At 58.3% G+C, this 19,987-nt stretch overlaps 1 protein-coding gene across 1 annotated transcript; it reads right to left on the reverse strand.

Moving 5' to 3' along the window:
• Positions 1 to 329: 329 nt before the first annotated feature.
• B3GNT7 (UDP-GlcNAc:betaGal beta-1,3-N-acetylglucosaminyltransferase 7) lies at positions 330 to 3,350 on the reverse strand. The gene is made up of 2 exons (XM_054570655.1): positions 3,333 to 3,350; positions 330 to 1,648 (listed from the first exon to the last, which is right to left on the reverse strand). The coding sequence occupies exons 1-2, from the start codon at positions 3,341 to 3,343 to the stop codon at positions 454 to 456; spliced, it is 1,206 nt and encodes a 401-aa protein (XP_054426630.1). The 5' UTR covers positions 3,344 to 3,350; the 3' UTR covers positions 330 to 453.
• Between the last annotated feature and the right edge of the window lie 16,637 nt (positions 3,351 to 19,987).

The raw sequence follows: 19,987 nt of genomic DNA on the forward strand, positions 1-19,987 counted from the left end.
TGCACAGGGCTTAGCTTCCCCTGAAAGTGTCGCTTGGGCCTCTGGGGAGACTGAGGCATTTCACGGGGGGAGCACATTCTGTGAAGAAAGAGGACAGCCACAGAGCCATCCAGGGCCTGGCCTGGCCTGCCCCCGGTCCCTGAGCACAGGATTCCTTCAGAGGCCACCAGGGCCTCCCACCAGGTCAGAGGGGCGAGGCAATGAACCCAGGTTAGGGGGGCCGCCAGCAGCTTCGCACCCTGGAGGACCTTGTCCAGTCTGGGCACTTCCAAATGTCCCTGGGCCTCAGCTCTGCTTTCTGGAGTGTCCACACAGGGAAGCCCCTCTGGCCACCTGTGCCCTGCCACGCCCAGGAGCACATAAGGCCCAGTTCCTCCACTGCCCTGCAGGGGACCGAAGGCTCTGTAGGCCCTGGCACTGTAGCTCCAGCCGACGCTGGCGGCCCGGTCCGGGTCAGAGCACCTGGAGCTTGCGGGAGCAGGTGAGGTTGCTGTGCACCAGCCCCCACATGGCCAGCAGCTCGGCAGGCAGCAGCTTGTGCACGACCAGCATGGAGCGGAAAAAGCACGGCTCCTTGTTCATGCGGCTGTTGCGGTTCCGTGAGATGCCGAAAGTCTTGAAGCCCTCGTGGGCCACGGGATGCACGCCCAGCACCTCCAGACACATGCCCAGGAAGACGTCGTCGATGGGGTAAAGCTCCACGGTGTCGCAGGCGTGGTGTAGGCGCCGGGCCAGGCCCCCGGCCATTAGGAAGCCGCCTCCGCCGGCGTAGGGCGGGTAGCTGGCCTTGCTGTACAGAGCCCCGGGGATGTAGTACTTGTTGTCCTTTCGGCGGATGGGCCGAGCGTGCTGCAGGACATCGCCCACAAACAGGTCCTCCTGTGGCTGCCGGTCAGCCAGGAATTCCAGCACATTGGTGGGATTAACAAAGACGTCGTCGTCACCCTTGAAGACGAAGTGGACGTTGGGGCAGTAGATGTCAAGCCACTTGAGGAAGTGGATCTCCTTGAGGGTCAGGTTGAAAAAGCTGTCAAGGAAGTCCCACTGCAGGATGTCGCCATAGAGACGGTCCTCATAGGCCAGCAGCTGCTGGTAGTGGGTGCGCTCCTCCTGCTTGGAGGCTGTGCCCAGCAGGAAGAGGGTGCGCCTGGCACCGCGGCCCCTGCCCACCGACTCCTGCTCGAGGCCCCAGGTCTGGCGGATGGCCTCCCGGCGGTCATGCTGCGTGATGACCGACTTGACGACCACCAGCAGGTAGACGTCGCCGTTGCACTTTTCCGGGTGGTTCAGCAGCATGGGGAAGAATCGGCAATGGCGATAGAGCAGGAACTGCTGGAAGTGCGGCTCCAGGCCCTGGAACCAGGACTGGTGGCTCAGGTTGACGTTGGCTGAGCAGTTGGTTGTGGTCACGTCCCAGGCCTGAGGCCCCTGAGAGGCCATGGACACGGGGGTGACCAAATCCTTCGACCTCTTCCAGAAGCCATTGGGGTTCACCAGGTGTCCACTTGGTTTCCGGGCCTCCTGCGGCCCTACGGTCGGTGGCGGGGGCTCTTGCAGAAACTGGCTGGGGGTCAGGCTGCGCTGTAATACTGCTATGGCCACAAGCAAGGCCAGGGACAGGCACACACTCTTGTAGATGATTCTCTTCCTGGGGGCGGGGGACACAGAGGACACACAGACGAGTCCTTGTGACCCTCCCAGAAGCCCTGGGGCGGGGCTGTAGCCCTAGATGGGCAAGCGGGTCCGGGGCACGGGCTCTAGTCCCAGGGCCCTAGGCAGTCGGAACAGGGCTCTGCTTCCTCTCCCTCTCTCCGGGCCCCGGGGGCTTCCATGCAGCGCTGGGGAGCCAGGGTGCCCTGCCGCTTACAAGCTAAATGACTTTGCGGGGGTCCCTTCACCTCCCCAAACCAAGATTTCGTCTTCCAGGACAGGAGCACAGCCCTCTGCCCTGTTCTCCACCCCCCAGCAAGGCCCCACTTTTGCTTTTGTTTTCCGGGCGACCGGAGCCTTTCAGGTGAACCTCTGGGAGGGGCAGGCAGGACCTGCTCCGCAGCCTGAAAGTTCAGCCCCTCAATGCTATGGGGGACTTCGGGAGCAGGCTCTAACCTGGGACCTGCAGAAATCTGTTCCTCTTTCCTCCACCCCCTTAATCAGACCCACAAAAAAGGAAACAGCCCAGGGCATCTCCGAGCGGGACCACTGTCCCCTAAGCCCCCAGGCTGAACCCCTCCATAAACATGGCTCTAAGGGAGACGCTCGGCTCCCTGGGAGGGACGCACAGTTGGACCCCACCTTCCAGGGACCCTGCTTGCCCAGGGAACCCCTATCATACCCACTTCAGAAGCAGAAATTAGAGCTTTTTGCCAGGAGGGCTGGCAGGCCCTGGACCTCAGGACACTCTTCAGCTCACACTCTGGGGGTGGCCGGGCACCTGCTCTGGTCTCTCCTATGGAGACACAGGGGCTACGGCTCCAGGGGAAGGGCAGGCCAGGAATGAGAGGCCGGGTCCGGCCAGGCTGGTGGGGAGATGTCCCTGAACTCGAAGTGGGGAGGTGCAGGGCCACGGGCAGAGACAGACTGCGATGTGGCAAGAAAGGAGCGCTGCTGAGAAGCCAGTGGCCCCAGGACTGGCCGGTTGAAGGAGCCGGGACCCAGGGAAAGGGAGGTTGAGCCCCACTGGAGCCACGCTTTCCCCAGGGGGTCCCAAGGTTTCCTGTGTGTGAGGTTGCAGGAAGGCTGGGTCACCTCAGGTACGGGGGTGGGGGGGCACTGCGTGTGACCTAAGACTCCCACTGGGAGGGTGGGGGAGCAGAGCGCTCCGGTTCTCCTGCCTGGGGCTTTCAGGGAAGCCCCCACATCCTAGTATGGGAGGCAGCAGTCCAGTGGCGTCACCCCAGGGGAGGGAGAGGCGGCGAGGCCCCTGCACCCCGGGAAGGGAAGAGAGCCACTGGGGGTAGAGGACCGGGATCGCCCAGGACGCAGGAGGCCGTCGGAATGGAAACAGGAACCCAGCTGCCGGCGAGACCTTGAGTCCCCAGCTCACGCTGTGGGATCTGGGGGATCTGGGACCGCGGGGAGGGCTGGGCGCAGGGGCTCCGCGGTCCCGCGGCCGCCGACCGGTGGGTCCAGGCGCCGAGCACTGCCGGGCATCTCCCGCCACCGCTGGGCGAGTCCGTCTGTCCCAGGGAAACTGTGGCCAGCCCCGGACACCCATGCCCGGGAGCCGCCCGGCGACCTGTGCCGCACCCCACGTCTCTGGGGAAGGTGAAGCCTGGGGTTCCCGTCCCCCATCCCAGGCCCCCCATCCCGACGGTCCGCGAGCCCCCACTCACCCTAAAGACATGGCGGCCCGGGCTGGGGCGGCAGAGGAGCGGAGGGCGCGGGTCGCTGCTCTGGGCGCGCGGCTTGGGCAAGGCAGGCGGGACAGGGACAGGGCGGGCAGGGGCCGAGGCAGGGCCGCGCCCCCGCCTGACTTTCTCTTCCCCAGCGGCGGGGGGAGGGGCCGGGAGGGGCGGTGGCAGCCCAGGTGCGTTAACCCCTTCGGCGCCCCCGGCCCTCGGTCCCGGCCGTGCGCGCCGAGCCCGCCACGCTGTGGCCAGGAGGGAATCGCCCATTTCTCGGAGGAGGAACCCGAGGTTCTGGAGTCGCCTGAGGTCGCCCCGTCCGAGCAGGGGTGGCCGAGTCGGGGCTTCCCTCCCGGGTACGCAGTTTCCTCAGTGGACCTTCCCTGCAGTCACCAGCCCATCTGGATGCGTAGAAACCCGGATACCATCCACCTCCAACCTCCCCCGCTGGGGGACAGGGGTGAGGGGATGGGGTCGGAGGTGAGGGAGTGGGGTCGGAGGGCAATTCCCTCTGGTCCCATTCGGACTTTCCCTTGGTAGGGGAGGCAGAGGCAGAGGCAGACTGGGGTTCAGGACCCTCCTCTGTACCCCCAGGCAGCGGCCCTCTCCACATCCGGGGTCCGTCCCTCCTCCGGGAGCTCCCATCAAGGGAAAGCCTGTCTGTCTGGCGCAGCTACCTCTCTTTTCATCCATCAACAGCTACTTCACTCAAATCCCTTTTTGTCCTCAAGCCTTTCTTGATCTATGTGTGTGCCAGACCCAGCTCCTCCCACGGGGTGGGCTGCACTAGACAGACTTGGAGGGGCATTCTTGGCTCAGCCGGGTTTGGGGTGATGGGCGTTCCCATCCAGGTGACTTCCAGAATCTTCTACCAAGTAAACACTTCCACTGCCCTGCGTTCCCCCCATGTCTGTTCTAGGCCCGCTCTGTGCTGAGGCCCCGGCACTGAGCACACAGTAGGGCCTTCAAAATGCCCACAGAATTGAAACGCAAGAATTTCACAGCCCAGTAAGTCACACTAAACGGTAAGTCATTCACCAAGCGGTTTCAATATGGCCACCACAGCTCTAGGCTGCCTCACGACTGACTCACTTAACCCTAAATGCCTGTGCTGCTGTTATTTCCACTTTACAACGGAGCCAATGCAGGTGCCAGGAGGGAAAAGCCCTGTGGGCCACGTCCAGTGATTAATGAGCAGACCCAGGGCGCCTGCCTGGCTTGGGAGGTAGGCTCGGGGACTTTCTGTCTGGGACAGCAGGGACCGGGAGCAGCTTTCAGACTGGGCCCCAGTCCCCCTGAGGCCCGTGAGGCCCCTGAGGCCGGTTCAGCCTTTGCTCTAGGGCTCAAAAGCCCTTTAGAGAGGGTGAAAAACTCCCAGGCGCTATAGCATTCTCCTGAGTGTTATAGACTCCAGTCAAGGCGTGGGGAGCCTTCCTGCAGGAATTCCACAAGACAACCCCGAGCCCAGCAGCGCCCCAGGTTCCAGGGCCGGGCCCGCCTGCCGCTGAGTGACCGCCCATCCCACGGGGCACCCAGGACTTCTCCCCACTGCCCAGACCTCTGGGTTCTCCCCTTTCACCCTGTAGGTATGACCTTGGGGGAGGGCTCTGGGCGGGCCTGGCTGCCGGCTGGACCACCTGCCTCAGCACTGACCTTTCACCCGGAAGCCATGGGGTCTCCTCAGGTGCCTGGGGAGGGGCAGCTGTTCCTGGAAACAGGTTTGAGGACCACAGGGGAGGGCTGTGTACTTCCTGGCTGTCACTAGGGGCTGGTGGCTTAGCCCCTTGAGACTCAATTTCCTGTGAGTGGTTATATGAGATGACGCATGTGAAGCATGCAGATTAGTGTCTCCTGCGTGGTGGCATCATCACAGGCCGCCTGCTATTAATATTGTTATTGTTACTATTAATAACCCACCCAGAAGGCCCCAGAGCCCACCAGGGTCCAAGGAGGTCGGGATGTGGGGGGGGGGGCGTCCTCGGTCAACTGGGTGTTTGCCAGTGGAATCTGGTTCTTTGAGAGGAAGTTTGTCATCATGGGGTCATTTCATCCATGTCCAGGTGGAGCTCAGAGGGGGCAGAGCTGACAATTGCACGCTGAGCCCTGACTGGAGGGTGGGGGGGGTGTGACCCGGGCAGGCCCTAGTCAACTCTCACCCCCGGCGGGACAGGCTCCCCAGCTGGCTGATCAGTCTGGACCCACTTCACTGGTCCTGGCCCCTCGCTTGGGCCCTGCCCCCGGGGCAGAGCCCTGATAGATTCCTGCTGTTATCTCAAGCCACAGCCGCCGGGGTGCTTGAGCAAGGCCCCTGGGAAAGGGGAGGTCACTCTGTGGATGGAAACTTCCCCGCCCCACAGCCCTGGCAGGAAGCACGTGGAAACTGCAGAACCAGGAGATGGGGGGGGGGGGGGGGGGGCGCGGGGGGGAGTTGGTGCATCTGTAGCCCCAGAGGGCAGTGGGAGATGGCAGGAGTCCCAAGCCGTGGTGCGGGTGGGGTAGGTGTCCCTGTCACTGGATCCTCTGCTCCTCTCAGGCTGGTGTTCAGCCCTGGGAAAGGAAACTCTGGGAGGCCAGCTGTTGGAGAGGCCCATGAGGCTCCCCTCCCTCTCCTGCTTCTTCCCCCTGCCCCACCCTGCTCCCTGGCTCCTCTCCCATTTCCCTTCGCTCATCCCTGCTCCCTCGGTCAGCCCCCGGCCACCCTCCCGGGTCAGTCAGAACAATACAGACCCTGCTGGTTTGATCCGATGACAATGAGGCTCACCTGCCTCATTGAGACCAAGGACCTGCCTTGCCCTTGGATGGGGGTAGGGGGGGTGGAATCTGATGGACCAGAGTTTGCCCAGAGTCAACTCCTTTTTTTCTTTCAGTTTTAGTGAGAGATAGTTGACGTACAGCACAGAATAATGACTTGGCTTACATACATTGTGAAACGATTACCACAGTAAGTTCACTTAACATCTGTCATCTCATAGAGATACAAAAATGTTTTTTCTTTTTTTCTTTATTGTTTTTATTCTTATTTATTCTATTACAGTTGCCCCAGTTTTTCCCCCTTTGCCCTCCCTCGCCCAGCCCACCCCTAAGTCAGCTCTTAACCGGACAACGTGGGGCTGCCTTGGGGAGACCCAGAAATACAGTCACATTTCATTGCATTTTTATGTATTTAAATACAAATAAAATTAATTATTATTTAAAATTAATTTTCAATAAAAATTAGATTTTTAAAATAAAGATTTAGGGAGAGGGGCTGGGAGGGAGAAAGAGAGGGAGAGAAACATCGATGTGTTGAGACATACATCGATCGGTTGCCTCTCACACGCCCCCAGCTGGGGACCTGGCCCACAACCCAGGCATGTGCTGTGACGGGGAATCGAACCGGCACCTTTCAGTTTGCAGGCCAGCACTCAATCCACTGAGCCACACCAACCAGAGATCACCTTAGTCTTTAAAGACCATGAGTCAAGTCTGCACCCCAGGGGCAGCCATGGCCGGCGCTTCAAGTGTGGTGGGCTACTGTCCGCCAGGGGGTCTGCTAATTAGCACTGGAGTGTCGGAAGCCATCTCTCTTTAGTACAAGGCATGTCCTTGAAGATGTGTGCCCCTGCCTGGGCAACCCAGCAGGCAGTGCCCTGGGTCCAGAACGCGCTCTCATTGGTCCAGCATGCCCCATACAATGGCCCGATTGGAGGCTTAGCCAGTCCTTTGTCGTCGTGTCCTTGACTTCACCCAGAGAGAGGCTTTCCTGCAAAGGACAGAGTGAGGCTCCCCAGGGCACCTTGGCAGTGATGGGAGGTCTATTTTGTGCTTCCTGCTAATACACGTTTTCAGCGGGGTGGCATCTATGTCATTGTGATATACCATGTGAGGAGGACCTCTGGTCCTTGGAGACCACCCATATCTGCTGCAGAAACCCTGACTCATTCTGCAGGGCACCCTGGAAGGGGCTGCGCAGGCATGGAGGTTGAGGGGAGTCTCAGGAGGAGCCTAACACGCAAAGGAGGAAGAGAAAAAGGCCAAGAAGGAGCTGGCAGAGAGTAGGGGAGCTCAGGGGGCAGGGAGGACAGGGTTTTCAAAGCATCAGTGGTCTAATTTGGGGTCTGGGAGGTGCCCTCGTCGAAGGACAGATTGGGTCAAGGAGACGCCCTGATCACAAGGGTGAGAGATGTCAGGAGGGAGTTAAATGAGACTCCTTGCAGGGTCCCCCTCCAAGCAACACAACTGACAACACCCTATTGCCGCGGACCTGAGGTGCCCTTCTGTGGCCAAGCTTAGCTAAGCCCGATTAAGCTAAGATGACCCAGCCATCAAGAAGGTGATGTTGCGCTAACCAGTAAGATGTTTCAAAATCAAAATTCAGGGCCTGCCAGCAGAGAACCTGAGGGAACCTGGGCAGCTGCATTTTTCTGGCTTCCCAGATGGTTCTGAGGTACAGGCAGGTTTGGGGATGACCTGCACTGAACCCTCCAGCTCCAGCTCCCATGGGCAAGGGCCGGCGCGGGCGGCGGGGTGGGGCGGGGTGCGGTAGAGGCGTCCCGCCGTGAGCCTGGGGAGAGGGACCACAGAGCCCGGAGGCAGCTCTGGAGAGACTGGAGACTGCAGAGCGGGGCGGGTTGAGGACTTCACTTTCTGGGTGAAGCAAGGGGCAGTCGAGGAAGCAGAGGTGGGGTTAGGAGCTTGAAAAGAGTGGGAAAGCGTGGGACCTGAGAATGCCAGACACGGACTGCAGGAAGTGTTGGGGTACTCCTGTGCCCCTGGGGACCCAGGCCCGTGGCTGGGGCAGGGATGTCCAGGGCTCCTCTGGGTGTGAATGACAGAGACCCAGCTCAAAGTAGCTCGAGCAAAAGGAATTTATTGGCTTCTATGATGGGAAACCCCTGTCCCTTGCTCTCCCTTGGCCTCTCCCCACAGCCCACCCCCGGTACAGCCCGCCTGCCGCTTGCTCTCTCCTACACCCATGGGCTGCTGCTGTGAGGAGGAGGGGAAAGGCGGGATCACGGACGGCCTCGGGTTCATCGCTCCATCTTGAGGACCCCGAGGAAAGAGCATTTCCCCACCTGCTCTGACCTCCATATATAAAATTCCAGGGTCAGGCTCTCATTGGTCTCACTTTAGTCATGTGCCCAGTGATCCTGTCTAGGGAGGCTGGAATAGTGCGATTGGCCAGGCCTGAGTCACGTGTTTCCTGCTGTGGTTGGGACAGGGCCCAGGGATTAGCAGCCCCACAGGAACCGCTTGAAAGGGGTAGATCCTTCAGAGGAAGCTGCTATCAAGAAGGCAGGGGAGGAGATGCTGGTCAATCCTCCTGCTCGATTGGACTCTAAAAGTGCCCAGGAAGACAGACCCTCTGTGACCAGGAGCCCTAGAAAGAAGAAGAGAGGGGTGGTGGCTGGGTGGGAAACGTCTCCGCATGTTTTCCCCACACGCCTTTCTCTCCTGGCCCCAGACTGGCCAGTGGGGGTGGGGGTGAGGGTGGGGCGGGCGGAGCTCCTTTAGGGGCGGGGCACTCTCGCCCCCTCTCTGGACCTGGGTTCCCACGGGATGGTCTGGGGCAGCCAAGCCCACCCATAGCTTTGAGGTGTGGAAGCTGGTCGAGTGGGGCTGGAGCTGGACAGCGGAGTTCAAGGAGGCCCAGGGAGCAGCAGCGGGCGGGCTGCGGCGGAGAGGCGGGCGGATGGAAGGAGTGCTCCCAAGTGCGGCCCGGGACCCGGGCCCAGGGCGTGGTGGGCACACTCACAGAGACACAGAGAGAAGAGGCAAATGCACAGTCACGGCAGACACACACACACACACACACACACACACACACAGCCACAGAGGTGTGCAAGTGGCCCAGACCCAGACCCGTACACGCTCAGGGACATACACGCTGACGTTCTCACACTCAGAGACACATGCAACACATACAAACGTAAGTTAGACACACTCGCACGTTCACACAAAAGCGTGCGTGTTGAAGAGGCACGCACATGCACTCACACTCATGCACATGAGATACATGTGTACTCATGTAGAAGCACACACAGACACACAAACATATTTCCAGTGAGAGGTGTACACACACACCTAGACACATCCACAGACACTCATCACACACAGGGACACACACCTTCGCACGCACATGCACCCCGGCCTATGGCCTTTCCCAGGCTGGAGGGGCCTCTCTCAACCAGCTCCTCTGCTGCTGGCGACACCCTGTGTGGCGGGCCCTTGGGGATGTCCGAACAGGCCCGGACCAGGCAGATCCCTGCTGCACCCATGAACAGTCTCTTCATCTGTCCCAGGTCCTCAAGCCCAGGTCCGGCCCTGCCTCCAGGAGCCTCTGCCGGGCCCTGCCCAAAGGCCCTAACCCCACCCACATCTCCCTGTCCCGCACCCTAGCCTCCCTGGCTTTCCTCTGCCGTCAGCACATCCCAGCTTCCCCCTGCTCAATGCACTCCCTCCCCCCTTCCGAATTGACTGAACTGCTCATCTTTCAAAACTTGCCTCTAACGTCTCCACCCTCGGAGTAGGGGCCCGCTCCCCTGGCTGGCGTCCTGTCTGTCTGTCCCTCCCTCCTCTACCTGTCCTACCACGCTGGCACAGCGGAGCGCAGGGACAGGCCTCTCCGTGTTCCCCGCCGCTCGGGGGAGGGGAGGCACCGGCCCTGTCCACTCAATAGCCCAGCGCGTGACGGCCAGCACTGGCTGCCTGGGAGACCCTGGCAGGGAGGGGCGGACCTGCCTCTGCCCGTCAGAGGTCAGAGGACGGCTGGGTGTGCCCACCTCAGGGAGGCTTGGGCCGCCCAACAGATCCGCAAAGCCCCGCCCCACCCCCAGCACACCGTGCTAACTCACACTGCAGGGCATTCACACTCGGGTGGGCATTGTGCCCCCTCGTCCAGGACAGCTGGGCTGCCCCCTCCCCCCAGGCCACCAATGACTCACATCCTCGCCCGCCAGGCGGCTGGCTTGGGCACACACAGCCTCCTTTCAGCCCCTCAGCCTCAAACACTAGCTTAGTCTTCCCTCTGCGGCGCCTCCCCCTCCCCGGTGAGCCAGCCTGGCCTCCCAGCCTGGCAGCTCAGCCCCACGGGGAGGCCACCTTCCTCTGCAGAGCACAGGGCTCCTGTCTCTCGTCACCCGGCTCTTGTCCAAGCCAGCCCTGAATGGCTGCCTTTTCATGGCCCGAGCCTGGCCAGGTGCATTCTGGGCAGCTTTGCTCCCACCAGTGCAGGCTTGAGAGCTGTCACCATGGTGCTGCTTCCGCCGAGGGGACAGAGCCACAGGGGCCAGTGAGACTCAGAGTCCTCAGGTCCCTCCCAGGCTCTGGTCTAGGGCCTCCTCTGTCCTACAGAGGCTCTTCTTTTGACCTGGCCGGTGTGGCTCAGTTGGTTGGGGTGTCATCCTGTAAACTGAAAGGTCTCAGGTTTGATTCCCAGTCAGAGCACGTGCCTAGGTTACAGATTGCAGATTTGGTCCCCAGTCCGGGTGCATGTGGGAGGTAACCCATTGATATTTCTCTCTCTCTCTCTCTCCCCGCCCCCACTTTCATCTCTTTCTGGGACCAGGAAAAAAAAAACAGACTCTTCTTGCACACCTTCCCGCCTGCTTCTGCAGCGGCCCTGAGCAGCCTGGCCAAGCATGGGTTTTTATTATTCCCATTTTCCTGAGGAGACAAACGAGGCCCAGAGCAGGTCGGAGCTGACCTTGCAGAGCTCCAGTGAGTATGAGGAGATGGCTGAGCAGGCACCCAGGAGAGGGGTCCCCAAGGGGGTTTTGTACCCAGCATCCCTCCCTTCTCCAATCTCGGGGGGGGGGGTGTCCATCGCTGTCCCTTGTGTCCCCTCCCACTCTGACAAGGGGCGGGCCCTGGCCCTGCACTGGGCCAGTCAGGGCTCTGCCCAGGGAGTTTCAAGGAGGAACTGGGAGAGGGACACTCCTCGGCTCTCTGGTCACAGAACTGTTGAGGGTGTGACTCTGAACGTCTTGGGGAAATGTGGTACCACATGCTCCGCAGCAGCTCTCTCTGCAGTGGGAGAGAACAAAACACTCAGAACAAAACAGAAACTGGCCTGGAGCCTTGCTCAGGAGGCCCGGCGGTTGGCCACATGGTGCCCGGCCCGCAGAGATGTCCGCGCCCAGTGCCAGGATCCGTGGCTGTGTTAGCCTGCCTGCAGAAGGGATGCAGGTATGTAGGGTGGCAAGCCTGATTGCCCAGGTGGGTCCCATCTACCACAGGAGCCTTTGACAGCAGAGAACTCTTTCTGGCTGGAAGCAGCCAAGAGGCAGCAAAAGGAAAGTCAGAGAGATTCCAGGCGTGAGAGTGATTTGACCCGCCTTCACTGGCCTGAAATACAGGGACACACTTGTGGCCCAGAGACCAGAGAGAGGCCTCTGGGAGCTAGAGCCAGGGAGGAGACGAGGCCTCAGGCCTGCGATCACACGGAACTGGATTCCGCCCACAGTCTGATGGCGCTTGGGGCAGATTCTGCCCCAGCCGCCCCATGAGGACGCAGCTGGCCAACAGCTGAGTTGAACCTTGTAAAATTCTGAGCGGAGAAACTGGCTGAGCCCACCGGGGCTTCTGATGTACGGAAGTCTGGGAGAAGAAATCTGAGTTGCCTCAAGCTGCCACGGGTGTGGAGGGAGGATGGCACTGCAGCGTGAGGAACGAACACAGGCCTTGAGAGTTGGGGCCGCCCTGCCTCCCTGGGCTTGGTCGCAGGCGCCAATAACTTCTTGTTGCTGTTTTTTGTCACCCATGTCCAAAGACTCCTGACCGATGCCATTAGTTTTATGACTTCTTCTGTTTCCCAAACAGCCTGTCCTCACGGGCTGGTAGGAGATGGGGCACCCTGAAGCTGGGGGTAGCTACCACCAAACAGGCTGGGGGGACAGCAAAGGGTGCTGGCGGGGAGATAGGCCCTTTTGGACCGAGCCTGTGAAAGTCTGAGGCAGTTCTTCCAGAAGGCTCAGGTGGCCCAGCACTGCCCCTTCCTCACCAAGCTGGATTCCTCCCTTTCCCTTAAGCAGGGCTGAGGTGACGGGACAGAGCCATTGCATGGGAGTCAGGGAAAAATGATTTGTCCGAGAGTGTCCTGGAGTGGCTGGGTTGAAGCTTGTGAAGGTCGGCAAGGTCAGAAGACATAGGGGTTCCAGTCCAAGAGGGCAGCAAAAGGACCCCTGCGCTTACCTCCCCCCGCAGCTACACACAGGACAAGAAAACACACACATTGAAAAGGGTAGGAAGGGCTGAGACACCCTCTCACCATATATCCACGCCCAGCACAGCGCCACGCAACCGGTAGCAAACTCACAACTCCCAGCTTCTCCCTGAGGGGTGAAGAGTTCGGACCCAACTTTTAGGGCTTCCACTTGGGGAGTAGGCCCCAAATACCTAGCTCTGAAAGTCTACAGGGCTTGCATCTACAAGACCCACAAAACCATAGCAAATAAAGACACGGATCTGAGCTGGCTGTCCCTCCAGGGCCCTACTATCAAAATCCCAATGGCATTTTTCATAGACAAAAACCCTTACAGGGACATGGACCCACAAAAAACTTCAGATAACCAAAGCAGTCTTGAGAAAGAGCAACAAAGCTGAAGGTATTGCATTTTCTGATTTAAACCATATTACAAAACTATAGCAATGAAAACTGTATGGCACTGGTACAAAAACAGACACATACATCAATGGTACAGAATAGAAAGCCCAGTAATGATTAGAAAACAAAAAAAACCCAGTGAAAAAATGAGCCAAACATTTGAATGGATTCAGATGGCAAACAATCACATGAAAAATGCAAGACCACTACACACCTACTAGGAGGTCTGAATTAACAAGACTGACCACGTCAAGTGTTGCTTGAGGGTGTGGAGCCCCTGAAACTCTTGTACACAGCTGGTGGGAATATAAATTGGCACAACTTTGGAAAACAGTTGGACAGTGTCTTAATAAGTTAAACATACACTTACCACATGACCCAGCCGATTCACTCTTGATTATTTACGAAAGAGAAACAAAATGCACGCCCATCCAAAGACTTGTACATGAATGTTCACAACAGCCCAATATACCAATGTGGTAGATTGTGGAATACTACGCAGTCACGAAAAGGACTAAATTATAGATACATGCCACAACAGGAAGGACTCTCAAGATAATTACGCTGAGTGAAAGAAGGCAGACACAAACACATACCTAAGGTGTGATTATATTCTGTATGTATGCAAAATTCTAGAAAATGCGAACAAGCCCATAATGACAGAAAAAACAGCCGCCTGGAGATGGGGGAGAGGTGGGAGGAGAGATTCAGGAGCTTGAAGGGTGATGGGTCTGTTCACTCTGTTGCTAGTGGTGATGGTTTCATACCGCATTTTACCACAGTGCACACTTTAGACACATACAGTGGACTGTATGTCAATGGCACCTCAATTAAGCTGTTAAAAAGAAGCCCAAACAGCCCTGACTGGCGTTCCTCAGTGGGTTGAGCATTATTCTACAAAGCGAAAGGTTGCCGGTTCGATTCCTGGTCAGGGCACCTCCCTGGGTTGCGAGCCTGGTCCCCGGTTGGGGCTCATGCAAGAGGCAACTGATCGATATTTCTCTCCCTCTCTTTCTCCCTCCCTTTCCCTATCTCTATAAATAAAATCTTAAAAAAGAAGAACAAGACTGTGGCTCTTGGAGGAAGTTTGTTGTTCGTGGGAAAGGCACAGCCAAAGTCACTCCAGAGTGTGGGGAGCTCAGGACGGAGCCCTGAAGTGAGACCTAAAGCCCTGGCGCTCAGGGTGTGGTGGGCCGCTCAGCAGACACGCAGATGCCAGGCCCCCGGCCCGGCCCGGCCCTGCCCAGGTGACTCCTGCAGTTCAGGTTTGAGTGTGTGTCCCCCCAGATAGGGCCATGTGGGGAGCAGCCCAGGCGCTCCTGCCTTCTCAGAGCTCACCAGTGAGGACCCACAGTGTGCCTGTGCGGTGACAGGGAGGGCAGCAAAAGTCTCCTGGGAGCTGATGTGCCAGCAGAGGCCCAAGAAGGAATGGGGGTGCATGGGAAAGGGCAGGCAGTGGCCGAGGCACGAGTTGACCAAGGAGACGGAGGCTGGAGCGGGAGCCAAAAGCAGCCCAACGCTGTGACCCCTGGGGCTGAGGCCTCCCCAGGGCCCTGCAGGCATTCCGTCCTCGCCCAGCTCAGCCCCCGCATCTCCCATCCCCCACTGCCTGGCTGCGCATCGGGCGTCCCTGGCACAGCGTGGGGTCTCAGAACGCGGGAGGGACCCTGTCCAGAAAGTGAAAATGCAGACGCATATGATACACAAGTCCGGGCTGTGTCCCTGCCCCCTGGAGACCCAGACTGCACCAGCCCCTGGGAGGGCATCCCTCTGCCGGGGAAAGCGGGCTGACAAGGCAGGGGGCGGGGAGCAGGGTGGGGCGGGGGCTGGGTGGCTCTCCCGGCTCCACCGCTCCAGGTTTGCCCAGCGCAGTTGGGCACACAGTTGGGCACAAAGTGACGCTGTATGCCTGGAAGGTGTGTGGGCTGCAGGGGGCTGTGGGGTCTCCCGGCCGCCCTCGGGGTCTCAGGCTTTGGACACAGAAGGAATGAAGCCGGGAGGCCAGGCTTCGGGGAATTGACCGCCCAGGAGAGTGATGCTGACCGATCCTGGGCCCCTGTCAGCTAGGCCTTCTTTACGAAGGTGAAGTCCTACACCCAGGCCTGCTTGACCAAGGAAGCTTCCAGCAGGACAGGGACAGTTGGGCTCCCGTTCCCACCCTGTTCCCCATGGACAGGACACCCTCAAAAGAGCCTCAGGCTTCCTGTGGGAGAGCCAGGCCCTGGGCCCTGGGCGGCTGAGCTCCTCCACTTCCAGGGAAGCCACGTCCTCAGGGGTCCCCGGCCCACTCCGGAGAGGCATCTTCTCCCCACCCCCACCCCCTGCTGCTCTCCCCGTCTAAACAGGGCGGGAGACCCTGCCGGAGTCATTTCTCCGACTGGAAACTGCCGCTTTCTGGGATGTGAGGCGGAAGCCGTTGTGGCCTGGCCGTGGACCGCAGGTCTGCAGCCCAGTGTGCTCTTGCTTTGAGGCTGCTCTAGACCCAGGATGCCGTCTGGCTTCCGAAGGTTTACAGAACTAGGAGCCCCCCTCCCCCTCCTCTATGCTGGCCCTCTGGTCCCTGGGGTGGGAGAGTTCCTCCCGGGTGCCTCCCCACTTCCTGAGCTGCCGTCTGTCTGCTGGAGCCGGGGCTGGAACGTTGGCAGCAACCCCGGCGGATGAGAGAGGAGGAGCTGGAAGGAATCACGTCAGTGCAGGGATGGGATGAGGGGCAGGAGAGGATGGGGGGCATTGTCAGAGCCAGGGGACCCAGGATTCTGGAGAGGGGACTCGGGATCTTTCCTGAACACGGGAAGGTGTGGCGAGCCTCTGATTACAGGTGCTAAGGAACCAACAAAGGAGGAAGAAACTGTTCCAAGTGGGGGTCTTGAGTGAGGTCAGGGGGCTGGACCTGGAGCCCAGTGCCAGGAGGCCTGCTCTGGGGCACAGAGGGGGACAAGGCCAGAGCTGCCCCAGGTGGGGCACAGAGGCAGCGGAGGCATTTCAGTGCCCGCTGTCCCCTCCTGGGCAGCAGTCCCAAGGGCTTGCATGCCCGCGGTGAGCTCCCGTGTATTGCAGCCCTGGGCCAGTCTGTTTCTGAGAAGCTGCATTTAATTGCAGCTATGACCTTGAACTTTTCGGTCCAGTTTGCTTGGCCTGTTGCTGCCCCTGCTATATGGTGACCTTAGACTCTTCTCAGGAACATCGATCCACACGACCGAGGCTGTGGAGGGGGTCTGTGCGGAGAGCAGGACCCGTAAAAGGGCAGGGGTCCGACTGAGAGAGCACCAAATATGTAGAACTAGAGTCACTTACGCTACCTTAAACGTCAGCCATGACACTGGGTTCAAGGGGAAAATTACCTAAGTCAGAGTAAGTACATCTGACAAGGAGACATGTCTGCCCACGTGGTCAGAGCAGACACATCTGGCAAGGAGACACACTTAGATATCTGCACGCATGGTCAGAGGAGCTGTCTGCAGAGCGGGACCAGTCATAGGCCCCTGGGGAAATTCCACCCTTGGCATCAGGGGCGCCAAGACAGTTATCAAAAGGACCTAGAAGCGTGGAGCCCACCACTCTCAAGGTATAACCGAGGCAGGCTCCGGACAACTGCGGAGACAGCCAGCTCCACGCCCCGGAGCGCTGCTCCATGCCACGCTGCTCTCCCTTGGCATCGGCCACCGGAGGCTCTGCCCTGCTGGACTGAGGACTTCGCCTGCCCTGCTGCCCACCTGGCTCCGGAGGTCCTTCCTTGCAGGAGGCTGACAACTCCCTCACCCACTGTGCTGTCTGCCGGACCTGCAGACTGAGACTCTGGGACTCGGGTTCATCATCCCCCATAGACTGCTCTGTGTGTGTGTGTGTGTGTGTGTGTGTGTGTGTGTGTGATATTCCCTCTTAGATTGTTGGAGTGCGAGTACGATATTATTGTATGTTGACGTTCTACTTTGAGTGACCTGTATTCAATAAAAGCTGAGTGAACAGCATAGGCACCTCGTGTGACTCTTGTCTCATCCTTGGTGCTGGGCTGCTCACAGGCAGCCGGCCGAGTGGTTGCCTGGCTGATTTACAGGACAGACTATATCTTGAACAAGATGCTCATGACAGTCTGGCCCCCAGGAACCATGACCATGGCACAGTGGCATCACCACCGGTCCCACCTGAACTCCCCAGCCACCTGGCCTCATGGTCACCTCGCTTGTCCCTTCCTAGCCATCATTCATGCCTGCCGCAGAGGAGAGCCTCAGCATTTAGAAACACCAGGGAAGGTGGAAAGCTGGAAGTACGAGGGTGGAGTGGTCTGGAACGTCATGAGAGATGTGTTTGCTGCTAAAGAAACAGAAGGCACCCAGCTAAATGCATTTCCCTGTGAGGACCGGGGGCGGAGGGGCAGGGCCGCTGGCCAGGGTTGGGGCGTGGCCGCTCAAGGAAACATTTCTGAACCAGGGTTGCAGATACTTTGTTCCAGCTTCTGATTTCAGGGAGGTTTTGAAGGAAGATGGGGGACCATTTGACACACACAACTCGACCAGCAACTCCCAAGGCTAGATGAGGAGGGTCACTCTTTTAGTTTTAAATATTTGGATCACTAGTGACACCCAGATTGAAGAATCATTAAAAAAATAACATTAATAAGGCCTTGGCTGGGTGGCTCGGTTGGTTGGAGCCTTATCCCGGAACACCAAAAGGTCGTGGTTTCGACTTCTGGTCAGGGCACACGCCTAGGTTGTGGGTTCAATCCACATCAGGGCAGGTGCAGGAGGCAACTGATCCACGCTTCTCTTTCGCATCAATGTTTCTCTCTCTCTCCCCCACTTCCTCTTTCTCTGAAATCAATGAAAACGGCCCTGGCTGGTGCAGCTCAGTGGACTGAGTGCGGCCTGAGACCCAAAACGTCGCTGGTTGGAGTCCCCTTCAGGGCACACGCCTGGGTTGCAGGCCAGGTCCCCAGTTGGGGGCGTGCAAAAGGCAACCACACATTGATATTTCTCTCCCTCTCTTTCTCCCTCCCTTCCTGTCTAAGAATAAATAAATAAAATCTTTTTACAAATGGTAAAAAAACAAAATCAATAAAAGCATATCCTTCGATGGGGATAATAATAATAATAGACAGGGATTTGCTGGCAATCAGAACAGGGCCGGCGTTGCTGGAGACAAGGGCCACCAGAGACTGCGCGGCCACCGCCTCTGCCTCTCCCTGGACGGCGGCCCGTGTGCTCTCGGCCTGCAGACGGGCACGGGGCCCCTGGCAGCCAGCATTTCAGTGTCGCCACCCAGGAATGGTGAGAGTGTCCCCTCACGCTCCGGCACCTTTTTTAAAAAAAATTACAGTCGACATACACTATTACATTAGTTTCAGGTGACTCCAGCCTCCTTTGCCCTCACCCTTCTCGTCTTTGGCTCAGGCACTAGTGCCCTGTTTCCCGCAAGAAAACCCAGGGTCCCCAGGGTGCCCGGGCCCTGCCCCTCTGGACCTGGCGGTTCCTGGCAGGAGCAGAGCCACACTCTTCAGCACGCACGCGGGTGTTCCTGGGCCACACAGAGTCAGCGGAAGTGCGAGCAGCAGTGTGCCCAGTGGGAAGGTGTTGAAGAAGCGCCCTGCTAACCACCCGGTGGTCCTCAGTTATCATGCAACCGGGACATGGGCCGCAGCCCGGTTCCTGGAGGGTGACAGCCGGAAGTGAAATGACACTGGCGTTTCAGACCAACACCAGAGATCTGAGAATGTGTAGAAACAGATATGGACAGAGGCTTCCAGAACAGTGGCCAGACCACTGCCCACGTCACCTTTTGGGCTTGCCACTCGAGGGGACCCACACTGTCCCCAGCACGGTCCCCGGGCCACCCAACCTTTCGCCTCAGCCTGCACCTCCTTGCACACTCCTCTGCCCAGGGTGTGCTAGGAAAGGTCTGGTAACTGGCTTCGGATGGGGGGAAAGGGGCGAAGCCCTCATTTGTCATGTTTGCCCGTTTCCGTGGTGTGAGTATCCCTAGTACGGCCAGTTTCAGGCCGCCAAAGTGACATGGCGGAGCAGAGAGCGGGGAAGAGATGCAGCCGTCGTTACGGCATCTCTCTCCTACTCAGATACAGCAGATATACGTAGCCTCCAGGACACAGACAATAGTCAACATAATGAAACAATTAGAAAGGCATGAGTTTCAAGTGTTTATTACCTTTGTTTTTTGTTTTTTGTTATATTTTTATTGATCTTTAGAGAGAGGAGGGGAGAAAAAGAAACGTCTATTTGTTGTTCCACTTACTGATGCAGTCATTGGTTGATTCTTGTATGTGTCCTGACCAGGGATTGAACCCACAACCTTGGTGTATTACAGGACAATGTTCTAACCAACTGAGCTACTTTTGTTTTCTTTAAAATTTTTATTTATTTATAAAAGATTTTTTATTTATTTACAGAGAGAGAATGGGAGGAAGAAAGAGAGGGAGAGAAACATCAGTATGTGAGAGAGATATCAATCGGTTGCCTCTCACATGCCACCAACTGGGGACCCAGCCCACAACCCAGGCATAAGCCCTGACCGGGAACCAAATCGATAACCTTTCGGTCTGCAGACCGGCACTCAATCCACTGGGCCACACCAACCAGGGCTAAAAGTTTTATTCAAAAAAAAATTTTTATTTTTGAGAGAGAGAGAAGAAAGAAGCATCGGTTTGTTGTTCCACTTATTTTACATTCGTTGATTGGGTCTCGCGTGTGTCCTGACCGGGGATCAAACCGACAACCTTGGTGTTGCGGGATGATGCTCTGATCAGCTGAGCTACCTGCCAGGGCCTTACCTTTGTTTTTAATAGAATTTATTTCATTGTAAGTTTATGTAATTTGAGTTTTGGCAATGGCCATGTTCAACACCCGAACGTGCAGGCACTCGCGGGCTCAGCACACTCCGCTGCTGCTCGGTCCCAGAGGAGGGCCTGGTGCCCCCGGCTCCCAGGGCTCGCCCTGCTCCCTGGCTCTGCTCCAGCCGCCCCCCTTAGAGCTCATGCTGTCAACTTGCCCCTCTCCCTTCTCCAGGGCCTCCCCCGACCGCCGTGCCTTCAGCATCCAACTGGGGGCCTCAG

Source organism: Pteronotus mesoamericanus, unplaced genomic scaffold, assembly GCF_021234165.1.
Source record: "Pteronotus mesoamericanus isolate MK-2021 breed Mesoamerican mustached bat unplaced genomic scaffold, CSHL_Meso_final contig_1018, whole genome shotgun sequence".
Lineage (NCBI taxonomy): Eukaryota > Metazoa > Chordata > Mammalia > Chiroptera > Mormoopidae > Pteronotus > Pteronotus mesoamericanus.